General features: G+C 39.8%; 1 protein-coding gene across 1 annotated transcript in view; it reads right to left on the bottom strand.

Moving 5' to 3' along the window:
* VSTM4 (V-set and transmembrane domain containing 4) overlaps window positions 1-11,526 on the bottom strand; it is a 99,372-nt gene continuing 87,846 nt past the window's right edge. The window contains exon 8 of the mRNA XM_053586008.1: window positions 1-3,225. Within this exon, the coding sequence (XP_053441983.1) occupies window positions 3,100-3,225 (126 nt within the window). The 3' untranslated portion in view covers window positions 1-3,099. The remainder of the gene's footprint in view (window positions 3,226-11,526) is intronic.

Raw genomic sequence — 11,526 nt, 5'->3', positions numbered from 1 at the left:
TCCTGTGACACGGTCAGCCAGCCACGACCAAGGCCAACACTCACCACCAAATCTGAGAGCACCTGCTCTCTGCCTCCAAGAAGGCACCGCATTCTGAGCAATGGGTTCGTGTTTGTTTTAACTTCCTTTAAAAGTAAAAGTGGCTGTCCATTCTGATAATTACTCATCTGTAGTTGTCCCCAATGATGCCTTATAGTAAAAACAAATTGAAGAAATTTTCCTAATTTCTGTTGGAGTGATATGTTTCCCCTCATCTTTAGATATGTAAATGCTTGGTTAGTGGTCTATTTGATGAGAGGATGAATGAGCAAACACAGTTTTTAGCCTTACTATGGCAATAATGTTAAGATTTATCACCTCAAACAAGAAGCAGGTACAGATCATCCCCTGGAGCCAGTTTGGAACAAGGCTTGGATGGTTTGCTTCTGGAGGTCACAGTTGGACCAGCCCTGCTTACATGCTGTCCACAACTTCCACAATTCCCTTAGGAGGCATTTCAGGAGAAAGAGGTAGTCATCAGGTCCCCATTTGCACAACATAGTGTGGATTTGTGTGTCTGTGACCAGAGTTTAGGAGAAAGAGGGGGAAATGAATCTACAACCATGATTAACAAACTCTTCATAACGTGTAGTTTTCTCAGTGGGGTGTGTTCATTTCCATGTATGATGATCCTAAGCTCTCCATGGATTTAAGGAAGCGATTTGAGGGTGATCTGATTTCGTTCCATTCTGCAGAGGTGTGGAGGCCTCGCAAGGTACTCCCCTTGCCCTGTTGTCCTCTCCCTATTATCTTGTCCTCACATGTCCCACTCTTCTTCCTATTTGGCACCCCCAGGGCCCCATTAACCCAAATGGCTATGTCTGCAAATTAGGAAATCACCCTCTGCCCTCAAAACACTACGCTATCATCTACAGGAACATTGTCATGTTAATATTTTAAAATCCCTAAGATAATTATGATATGAATGGCGTGCTAATCACACATTCTTCCCTCCCCCCCCCCAAATGCTCAGGGAATTTCTAGCGAGTTCTTCCAAATGCTTCCTCAAGAGCTGTGTGGCTGGGCTGAGCACAGTGGCTCATGTCTGTAAACTTAGCACTCTGGGTGGGTCGCTTGAGCTCAGGAGTTGGAGATCACCCTGAGCAAGACCCTGTCTCTACTGAAAAAGTAGAAAAACTAGGCGGGAGTTGTGGTGGGTACCTACTTGGGAGGCTGAGGCAAGAAGACAATGTAAGCCCAAGAGTTTGCGGTTGCTGTGATGCCACAGTACTCTACCTAGGGCAAGAGTGATTCTCTGCCCGAAAAGAAAAGAAAAGAAAAGAAAAAGGAAGGGAAGGAGCTGTGTGGCTTATTCACTTCCTTGAAGATCTAGCAGAGGAAGTGAGAAGCAAGTATTGTCCAGGGAGGGTGGACTTCACTTCGTAAAGTCAGGCCATTTTTGCTTCCAGGAAATCAATATCTACTTCCAATTTGGAGTCTTTCCAGTGAACAATGAGAGGCCCTCATAAACTACCAGGAGTCTTTAGGGGCATTTCTTTAGGGCTAAGTTTGTGGATACATATTTGACTTTTTGAATCGATCACCATGAAAGCCTAAAGAGCAAAGAAAATTTCATTTTGAAAGCATAGGCTGGCTGTAGCATGAATGTCTGGGCATCTGTCTGTGAGTATCTGTGTGGCAATTTATATAGTTTCCAGAATCGGGCAGTATTCTTTACCCCATTTTACCCTCAAGAATTCTATAAGAGGTTAGGTTACTTTTATACAAGCATGGAGTCTGAGGCCTTTAGGGAATAAGAAACCAGACCAAGGTGAAGTGGCTGTGTATTGGGGCACACTCACAACCCCAGCTGTGTTTTTTAAAATAGTTAATTTATCATATATGTTTGGTCCATTACATAGCCAAACAGTTTCTATAGTGTGCAGTAAATAGCCACCCAGAGTACGCCCACACATCAAGGAAATGTCCTTAGCAACACAGTTGACAGGGTGACCCTTCCAGAATGGATCCAGCTCCATTGAGTCCAACATTCCTGGATGTCACACAGGTTCACAGAGCACTTTCCCCATGCGTCCCTAGCCCCCACCCAAATCCGTTGGAATTCACACAAAGTCTGTGACAGCCAAGGCAGTTAGCAAGTGGAGGGTCTTCAGACGACATTTTCTCCAGCTTGACTTGCACTTTCCACTCTCCTGCTCTGAGGGATCCTGGCAGCAGCCTTTGTCCCCACACAGTGCACTTCAGTTAGCCTTGCCTGAGCTCCCAGGCTGGGAGGTGACACCTGCTCCAGGGTGTCAATGGCTCACAAACACCTCTGCTCCTTTGGAAAAGGGTAAGAACTCTTGGAGAATATATTTCCCTATCAGTATAGGTTCACCTCCACTCTGCCCAAGGGATGGAAGCCCTCTTAGAAGGCTGGCCTACTTGTCCTGTGGCCTCAGGGAGTCATGGGTGGGCAGCCAGGCATGCGGTATTCAGAGACAGACCTCAGGCTTCCCCACAATCTGCCACCTGTCCTTAAATCATCAGGGTCAGTGCATCTATTTAAAACAAGAGATGCCATCTTAAGTTGCTACTTGCAGTCAGCAGTTTGCTATAGTCCAGGCATCTGAGAGATGTTATCTTGTCCCTGGAAAATCAATTACCAGGGGTCAGCCATCTCCTCCTTTGGCCTATGATGGCATTTCTTCTAGCTATACACCATGAGCTTCTATTATGGATACAAGAAGGGAAGAAGAGTAAAATATAATTTTAAAAAGATATTAAAAAATTAAAGCCCAGGGAAAGAAGAAAACATGAAGAGGGTTGGCTCAGCAGAAAATCTCCTTGGATGCTCTCAGAATCAAGAGTCCTTGCACCTCTGGGCACCGGCCCAGGTACATTTTTTCCTGGGAGATTTGTACAAGAGCTGGGGCTCCTATTCTTTTGAAGGGAGCAGCCTTGTACTTCTTTTTGAGAGTACCCGGACTGCCTTGACGAAGGGGCTCCCCACCACTCAGAAGGCACAAGTGAAAATACAAAAATAAGGACTTTGTCTCCAAGGTTGCATAAATTACTGGGTGGCAGATATTAAATAGAACCAGAGAAGAGGAGGTGATGTTACAGCTTGTTCTCCTCGAAGAGGATCTGGGCATACACGGTGCTGGTGGGGAGGCCTTTGGCTGCTTGGTGGGGTTTGATCAGCTCCAGCTCAGCATACGTCAGGTTTTCCTCAGCAATCTCTGGCTGTAAAAGAAAAAAAATAAAAATAGCACAATTCTAACTGACCACATCAGCTCCACATCACACACTCATTCATCAAGCATTTGATTTCACAGCATTTTAGAGAGTCAAAGGTAACAAGTGGACAAAAAATTTAAAAGGATATATAAAACCCAGTAACATAATTCATAAGATAAACCTCATTCTCTTATACAGAACACTGTGCTCTGCAAAGAGATACTATGATTTATTTTTCAAATAAACATGGAACATTCACAAAAAAAAAATGATTGAACACTAAGCCCTATAGAAAACTTGACCCTGAAAAATAAAATAAAGGCGACTAACAGTCTCTAATCAAAAGAAATGGAACATCCTAGAAACTATTAACAAAACTACAATGCTACCACCTAGAAAGTTTTGTAAATGACTTAACCTGTGTAAAACTAAAATTTCAGAATATCTTGAAAACAATACCAGCCTATTGACGGCCACACTTCAAAACTTGGGACCACAGTGTTTTATTATGAAAGTAGATTAAAAATTTTGAAAATGATCCTTTCTAATTTAATGAAAAATTTTTTATTTTTTATTGCTTTCTGGTCATGAGTTATTACGACTCATACAATGCTAGAATCCATTTTTACACTGCAATAATGTCACATCAGCACATGCTATCATCATTTTGCTTAAGCAGGCCCTGGGCACAAAACTAGTGTGAGTTAAATACAACTCACATGGCAGTCAATGTGAAAGGGGAAATATACCTTGTAATAACCTAAAGAATATGGTTGAAGCAGTGCTCAGAGCAAAAAACATAACCTTAAATACTTATGATGTATGATTTAAATGGGTCAAGCACCTAATTCAGAAAGTTAGAAAAAGAAGAACAAAATAAATGAAAGAAAACCCAGAAGGAAGAACCCAGTAAAAAGAAAATCAGACTGCATGAATCATAAAACAGAAAAACAGCCGAGTATCTAAAGCTAACGCTTGGAAAATACCAATAAGATTAATCAAGAACAAAAGAAGAAAAGCATATGAATAAAATAGAAAATAAAAAAGAGAATATAGTGCAAATAAAGAGTTTTTTTTATTTTAAGAAGACAAAAATTATCAACTTATTGAAAAAGAAATTGAAATAAAATAGGCAATGCTCTAGGAAAATATAAATCATAAACAATAATGCCAGGAAATTTAAATGTACTGATTGCTTTCATGAAAAAAAAAAGGGGGAGAGAAAAAAGAAAGAAAGAATGTTACCTTCTTTGCATTATTATTATTATTATTGTTTCTTAATATTTCAATGCAGCAATCATCTGATTTCTCTTCTGAATGTATTTATGTTCATTTGTTCTTCACGAAGTTTTTGTTTCTAGTCCTTATCTTAAACGTTGTTATTGTTATTAAATTTTAAGCCTTTTTAATTTTTTGAAGGCAAAATATGGAACCCTAATAAACACATGTATATGTAAAAAAATTAAAAAATTAAAAAATAAAGAGAAAGAAGAAAAAAGGAAGGAAAAAAAAAGAAGGAAGGAAGAGAAGAAGGAAGGGAGAAAAAATGAAACAAAGGTTTAAAAAGTTCTCTCTCAAAAGCACCAGGCCAGCAGTTTTCAAAGAAAAATTTCTAAAAGAAATTCCTTTAAGGAACAGGTAATTTCAGTGTACTTAAGCTGCTCCAGAGCAAAAAAAAGAAAGACTTCACATATTTTAGAGTAACATTTATTTATATAAATGCTAATTCAAATTTATTCAGAGAAGAGCTGGAACATATCCTACTCAGTAAAGTATCTCAAGAATGGAAGAAAAAGTATCCAATGTACTCAGTACTATTATGAAACCAATTTACAATCACTCATACTTTCATATGAAGGATAGATCACAACTATGGCCCAGGATGAAGGAGGGAGGAGGGGGGAAGGGAGGGGAGGAGGGAGGTTTGATGGAGGGAGGTAAATAGTGGGACCATTCCTGTGGTGTACATTGCAAGGGCACTGTCTGATCCATTAAGTATAGAGTATAAATGTCTTAACACAATAATTAAGTAAATGAGGTGAGGGCTACATTAACTAGTTCAATGTAAGCATTCCAAATTGCATATGAAATCAGCACATTGTACCCCATAAATGCATTAATGTATACATGATCTATGTGTTTATGGATTAATAAAAAAAGAAGTATATTAAAAGATTGATAATCATATTCAAGTTGATTTTACTCCAGGAATTCAAAGATGGTTCAAAACTATAAAAAAAATTCATAATAATAATAGATTAAAAAAGAAAAAACATAACATTATCTTTACAGATTCTTGCCAGGCATTTAATAAAGTTAAGAACACCCTTCTATTAAAAACAATTTTTTAATAAGGTAGTCACCAGATGTATATTTTCTTAATGTGATTAAGAAACATTATTAAATAAAGAGTAATTGGTGATTCCACTCCAGTGACAATAAATGTATAAAACTGCAAAATTTAAATCTTGTGGTGGTTATTGGGAAATGAATAGATATGTATACCAATGGGACTGGAGAGTAAGTCTGGAAATTAACAATTAGCCTAAATAGTATTTTCAATAAATGCTGGTCAGACATTTGAGAAAAAAAATAATCACATCCTTATATCATTCTTTATACCCGGGCAAATTCCAGACGAATCAAAAATTTTAATGTGGAAAATAAGGCCATGAAAGTACTGGAAAAATGTGTGGGGAGTTTTTAAAAATAACCTCAGATTTTAAAATAAATATTTACATAATACTTCAATTTTAAAGCATAGCACAAAATTCACAAGCAGTAGAAAAAAGATGTGGACGTTGTCATGCTACATACGGCAAAATAGTCTCTAAATGTATCCAAAAGACAATTGAAAAAATGAGGAAAGGGTGGCGTCTGTGGCTCAGGGAGTAGGGCGCCGGTCCCATATGCTGGAGGTGGCGGGTTCAAACCCAGCCCTGGCCAAAAAACCACAAAAAAAAAAAAAAAAAGAAAAAATGAGGAAAATATTTGCAGCTCATATTAAAGGGCCTTATGATTTAACTAGATAAAGAACAATCCATTAGAAAATTAGGCAAAGGACAACGGCGGATGCCAGCTAGTTCACAGGAAAGAAAATGCATGTGGCTTTGCCACAGCCAAAATGAGACTCAGTCTCCTGTGATCAGAGAACTGTGACTTAAAACCATATTTAGACATCACTTTTTGTGTTTCAAGTTGCCAAACATTAAAAAAAAAAAAAAGTTGACAAAAACAAAGAAAATGGGTCCTCTCAAATATTGTTGAGAAGAGTGTTTCTTGGTACAAGGAAAAAAACTGGAACCATTGAAACAGATGTCAGTAAGAGACTGCCTGGGGCATTCAAATAGTGGTATATATGGTACGGTCTTTGAGAAGGGTGATGGAGCCATATACATACTGTGTGTTTCATTACCATTTGTGTTAATACATATCCATGGGAGTTGACTAAATGTGTGCGTATGTATTTTACATACTTAGAAAACCCTGGGAACCTCTAGAAAATGGAGAAAAATGGAGAACCCGTAAACAATGGCTGCCTCTAGGGCAATGTTTTTCGACCTTTTTTTTTTTATTCTCATGGCATACTTGAATGTATAGTTAAACTTCCCCAGCACACTTAAGTTATATTGATCAAAAACAAAAAAAAGGAGTAAAAAAAAAAAGAAGAATGTACTTACGCTGCTTTGAACTTCTTTTGAAAATAACTTAATTAATGATCTTTAAAAAATTTCGAGGCACACCTAAGGTTCTCTTACAGCCCACCAGGGTGCCACAGCACACCAACTGAAAATCACTGCTCTAGGGAAGTAACCTGGCTGGCTAATTGAAGACTCTCCCTGGATTGTGTACATTGTTGGCACCTTTTGAATTTTATAGTAGGCCCCTGTATTTAAACAATGCGCTAATTAATTGTCATTTTTAATTAGACAAACAAAAGTTGATAATTATAGTCAGACAGTCACTTCCTTTTAAGCCAGTGGTTCTCAACCTTCCTAATGCCGCTAGTAGCAACGAAAATAATTTTATGGTTGGGGGTCACCACAACATGAGGAACTGTATTATTAAAGGGTTGCGGCATTAGGAAGGTTGAGAACCACTGTTTTAAGCAGTCCTGTTTTCTATAATCCAGTACCTGCATCTTGATTATCTTGCGGAAATTCAGAACAAATAAGCTGTTTACATTGACTTTAAGTTTCTTTAAAAAAATGCCCAAAGTAAAATGCCTCTTTTCTTGTAAAATAAAGCACCCAAAAAGGACAGGAAGCAAGAAACAAAGAGCATATCAAGAACTCCTTAAAGGCAGCACCTCTGGTCTAGACCTGCCAAACGACCTGTACTAATTGTCTAAACATTTTTCAATTTCAAGTTCAGGACGTTTATAGGGAGAAGAATCTTCTGTTTGTCTTTTGACACCAAAAATCTTTACATTGCTCCTTAGTTATATCTTACCAGCCAACAAAAACCCTGTTTCCATTCTTGCCTTTTAGTTTAATTACATTTCCCATTACAGCGATTCCATTTAGAAATGCCATGTGTCCTCAAATAAGCACACAAAACCCAACTCATGTAAATTTTAGAACCAAGATTTATGAAATCACATTGTCCAGGTATTTTATTACATTACCTTGAAATTGCATTGTTTTCTAGTGCAGATTATCTGTTTATTCTTAAGTTATTCCATTAGGTTTGGATATGAAAAATAAACACTAGCATTCGCAACACAGGTCACCAGGCTGGCTTAGCTGATGTGTTTTCATACATTTTTATGATCTTCCTATAGTAAACATAATTTAATAAAGCCAAAGCACACTAAATAAATAATTGCATCTAGAAAAGCAATAAAAACAAATAAAATTAGTACTTTCATAAGTGGAAAAGGTACTTCAATTACTGCTACAAGCAACAACCCCCCCATAAAATGTGTAGAATCATTTCCCTTATGCATATTTCTGGAATATAATAATTTGATTGAAGATATGAGGCAGCACACAGGAGGTTGGGAATTGTGAAATATATACAGTTTCCAAGAGAAGATGCATAACATCCATCCTTGGCATCTTAAAGAACCTATTGTTTTGCCGGCATGCACACTTGGCCGTCACCATCAACCATGTGCTTAATTACATCTCCCAGCTTGTTTGACTGGCAATAAATTCCTAATGGCCAATCAAAGGGACAAAGGTATACTTCTCCCTGGTTTTGCCTGAGACCCCTTTCTTTGCACTAACGTTTCAGTGGAAGGCTTGGGTGCATCTGAGAAGTAGCTTGGAGAAATTCTTTGGCCTATCAGTAAGACTAGTGAGAATTTAGAACTGTTGGTAGTAAAGCTGGAAGGCAGGAGCAGAATGCAGGGGTTGAACGAAGCAGGTGGTTGCACTGGGTCAGAGCCAGGTGAGGGCCACACCTTTATTTCAGGCAATGCAATTTCACTGCAGTCTGGACTAGACAAACTGAACCACTAACCAGATCTTGAGCTAAGAAACTCCCAAGTCAGTGGCAATTCAAGGACTGCAGGAGAGTGAGTGAGTCTCTGAAGATAAATCAGGAAGGGCTTCTGTTTATTCTCACCACAATGGAGAGTTTTTCTGTAACTGTCTAATAAGAAGGGGCATTTTTTTAACCTAGACAAAGGTGTCACCTGTACTGCAAGTGACGATGGCCTCTGCCCACATATCTTGTTCTAAAAGACAAATAAATAAATGCCAATATGTTTCAAGATAAAATGTAATCCTTTAACTAAGGCTTTGGGGATTCTCACTCCTGGGCTCAGCAGAAGTGACCAGATGGTGGGAGTCAGGACCTAACATTGGATCTCTGAGCAGCTCTCAGCAATGGTAGCAGCCTGCTGCTCCTGACACAAAAATGAAGGTCCAGCCAGGGGAATGGGGAGGTGGGGCTCAGGATGTGGGTGTGAACAAGGGCAAGAGCTGGCCAGAGGTTTACTCCTTAACAGCAGAGGAACATGCTAATACCTGCCTCAAAGATCTTTCTGACCCATTGTTTAGAATATCAAAAAGGTTCTCTAGCAATAAAGGCTGCAGGTTGCAAAATTCCAAGAGAAGGCATTCCTTTACTTTGGACATCCAAAGACCACTGAAAGTACCAAGGATTATGCTATGGTTGCAAAATAGCCCGCTCGATCTGCTCTCAGCCTCCCTTCCAAGCTCCCCTCTGAAATTTCCCACACAGGCGAGGAGAGTTCAGCTTTCTGTTTAAGTTAATGCCCTCAGCATGGCATTTGCTCCCCCTTGCACACAAGGTGGACCTCTAATCCTTCAAAACCTAGCCAGGCTCTCTGTATGACCTGTCTGACACCATTAGTAACCACACGCTCCTCCACATCTCTGTGACCTCTTCTGGAATTGCACTCAGAGCTACAGGAATTCTGTCCCTCCTTCTCTAATCACAGAACTGCTCACTGGCCAACCAAGGAAGGGGTTTTATAATGAACAAATGATTATGAATCCATCAATCAATAAAATGAATACGTGAATAAATAAAATCTAAGCACTTTTTTTTTTTTTTTTTTTTTTGTAGAGACAGAGTCTCACTTTATGGCCCTCGGTAGAGTGCCGTGGCGTCACAGGGCTCATAGCAACCTCCAACTCCTGGGCTGAAGCGATTCTCTTGCCTCAGCCTCCGGAGTAGCTGGGACCACAGGCGCCCGCCACAACGCCCGGCTATTTTTTTTTGGTTGCAGTTTGGCCGGGGCCGGGTTTGAACCCGCCACCCTGGGCATATGGGGCCGGCGCCCTACTCACTGAGCCACAGGTGCCGCCCAAAATCTAAGAACGTTTTAAGCATGCTCCCGAGCTATGTTCTCAAATCTGTCAGGCCTCCCATGCTGCAGGCATGTTCACAAACACACATGCACACTCAACATGTGCACATTCAACCCTAGGGTTACAGTTCTACTCCTGACTCCTGCTATGTCTTCCAGTGACAAGAAGGAGAATTTTTAAATATATATATGTGTATATATATAAACATACACACACATATATATTTGTTTTACTAAATAACACAAGGTAAAACTGACTTCTTAGGTGTACAGTTTTATGAATATTAACACAATAGACATTTCTGCAACCACTGTCACTAACAGGAGATAGGGCTGGTCCATCACCTGCAGCATGCCACCCCTCTGTGGTCACATGTTCCTTCCAGCCCTAACCTAGGGCAGTCATAATTCTGAGGCCACTATGGTTTTGCCTCTTAGATAAGGTCATATACAAAGAATCAAACCTCCGAGCTGTTGCATATATCAACTTTGTTCCTTTTTGTTGCTGAAAAGTATCCTATGGTATTCCATGTACCACTAAACAGCATGTGGGTCATGTGGGAGAATTATGAACAGAGTTGTTACACACATTCATGTGTAGGTTTTTTGTGATTTTTTTATTCCTCTAGAACAGCTACCCAGGAGTGGTTTGCTGGGCCATGTGGCAACTGTACATTTAACTGTATAAGAAACTGCCAACCTCTTTATTCAAAGTGTATCATTTTGTCCTCCACCAGCAAAATCTGTGAGCTTCAATCACTCTGCATCCTTGTCAGCACTTACATTTTTCTTTGAGTCATTCTAGTTGGTTTTTGTGGCACAATAATTAGCTTTCCCTTGTCCTTATAGAACTTTCCAGTACTAGACTTGAACTCAAGTGCTCATTGTGGACTGCTGAGCCAGATTAAATCCTCATATAGCACAACTTTCCTTCAGAGGCATTAGGGAAGGACTACCACACAAACCAGCTTTCGAATGCAGTGATGAAAACATCTGCACTCTTAGCTGGGCACTGTGGTGGATGCCTGTAGTCCCAGCTACTTGGGAGGCTGAGGCAGGAGAATCGCTTAAGCCCAGGAGTTTGAGGTTGCTGTGAGCTGTGACAACACAGCACTCTAAAGAGGCAGACATAATGAGACTCTATCTCAAAAAAAAAGGAAAAGAATAGAAAATATCTGCACTCTACGTGTCACAAAATGAGTTTGCACATTGCAAGTTTTAGAACCTGCAGTGGCGTGCCTACCATCTACCACACATCTGTTCTGCCAATGGGGAGGTGCTGCCAATGGCAGATAGCAGCCTCTGGGCTGGATCTCTAGCCTCTAATGCAACCCTTTCTCTCCCCCAAGCTTCATGGGGGTGGTTACGGAAAGTGTCCATGGGGAAGGAATTACTTGATTGGACTAACACTGGAAAAGTTAGCCCCAGGAAATTCAGAAATTGTGCATCTGTTTGGAACACAACACATTTCAAATTCCTAATGGCTAGTTCTGAGTATCTCATTTGTAGGTGTATTTCCATGA

Source organism: Nycticebus coucang, chromosome 3 (genome assembly GCF_027406575.1).
Source record: "Nycticebus coucang isolate mNycCou1 chromosome 3, mNycCou1.pri, whole genome shotgun sequence".
Classification (NCBI taxonomy): Eukaryota; Metazoa; Chordata; class Mammalia; order Primates; family Lorisidae; genus Nycticebus; species Nycticebus coucang.
This window is presented reverse-complemented; position numbering and strand designations above follow the sequence as displayed.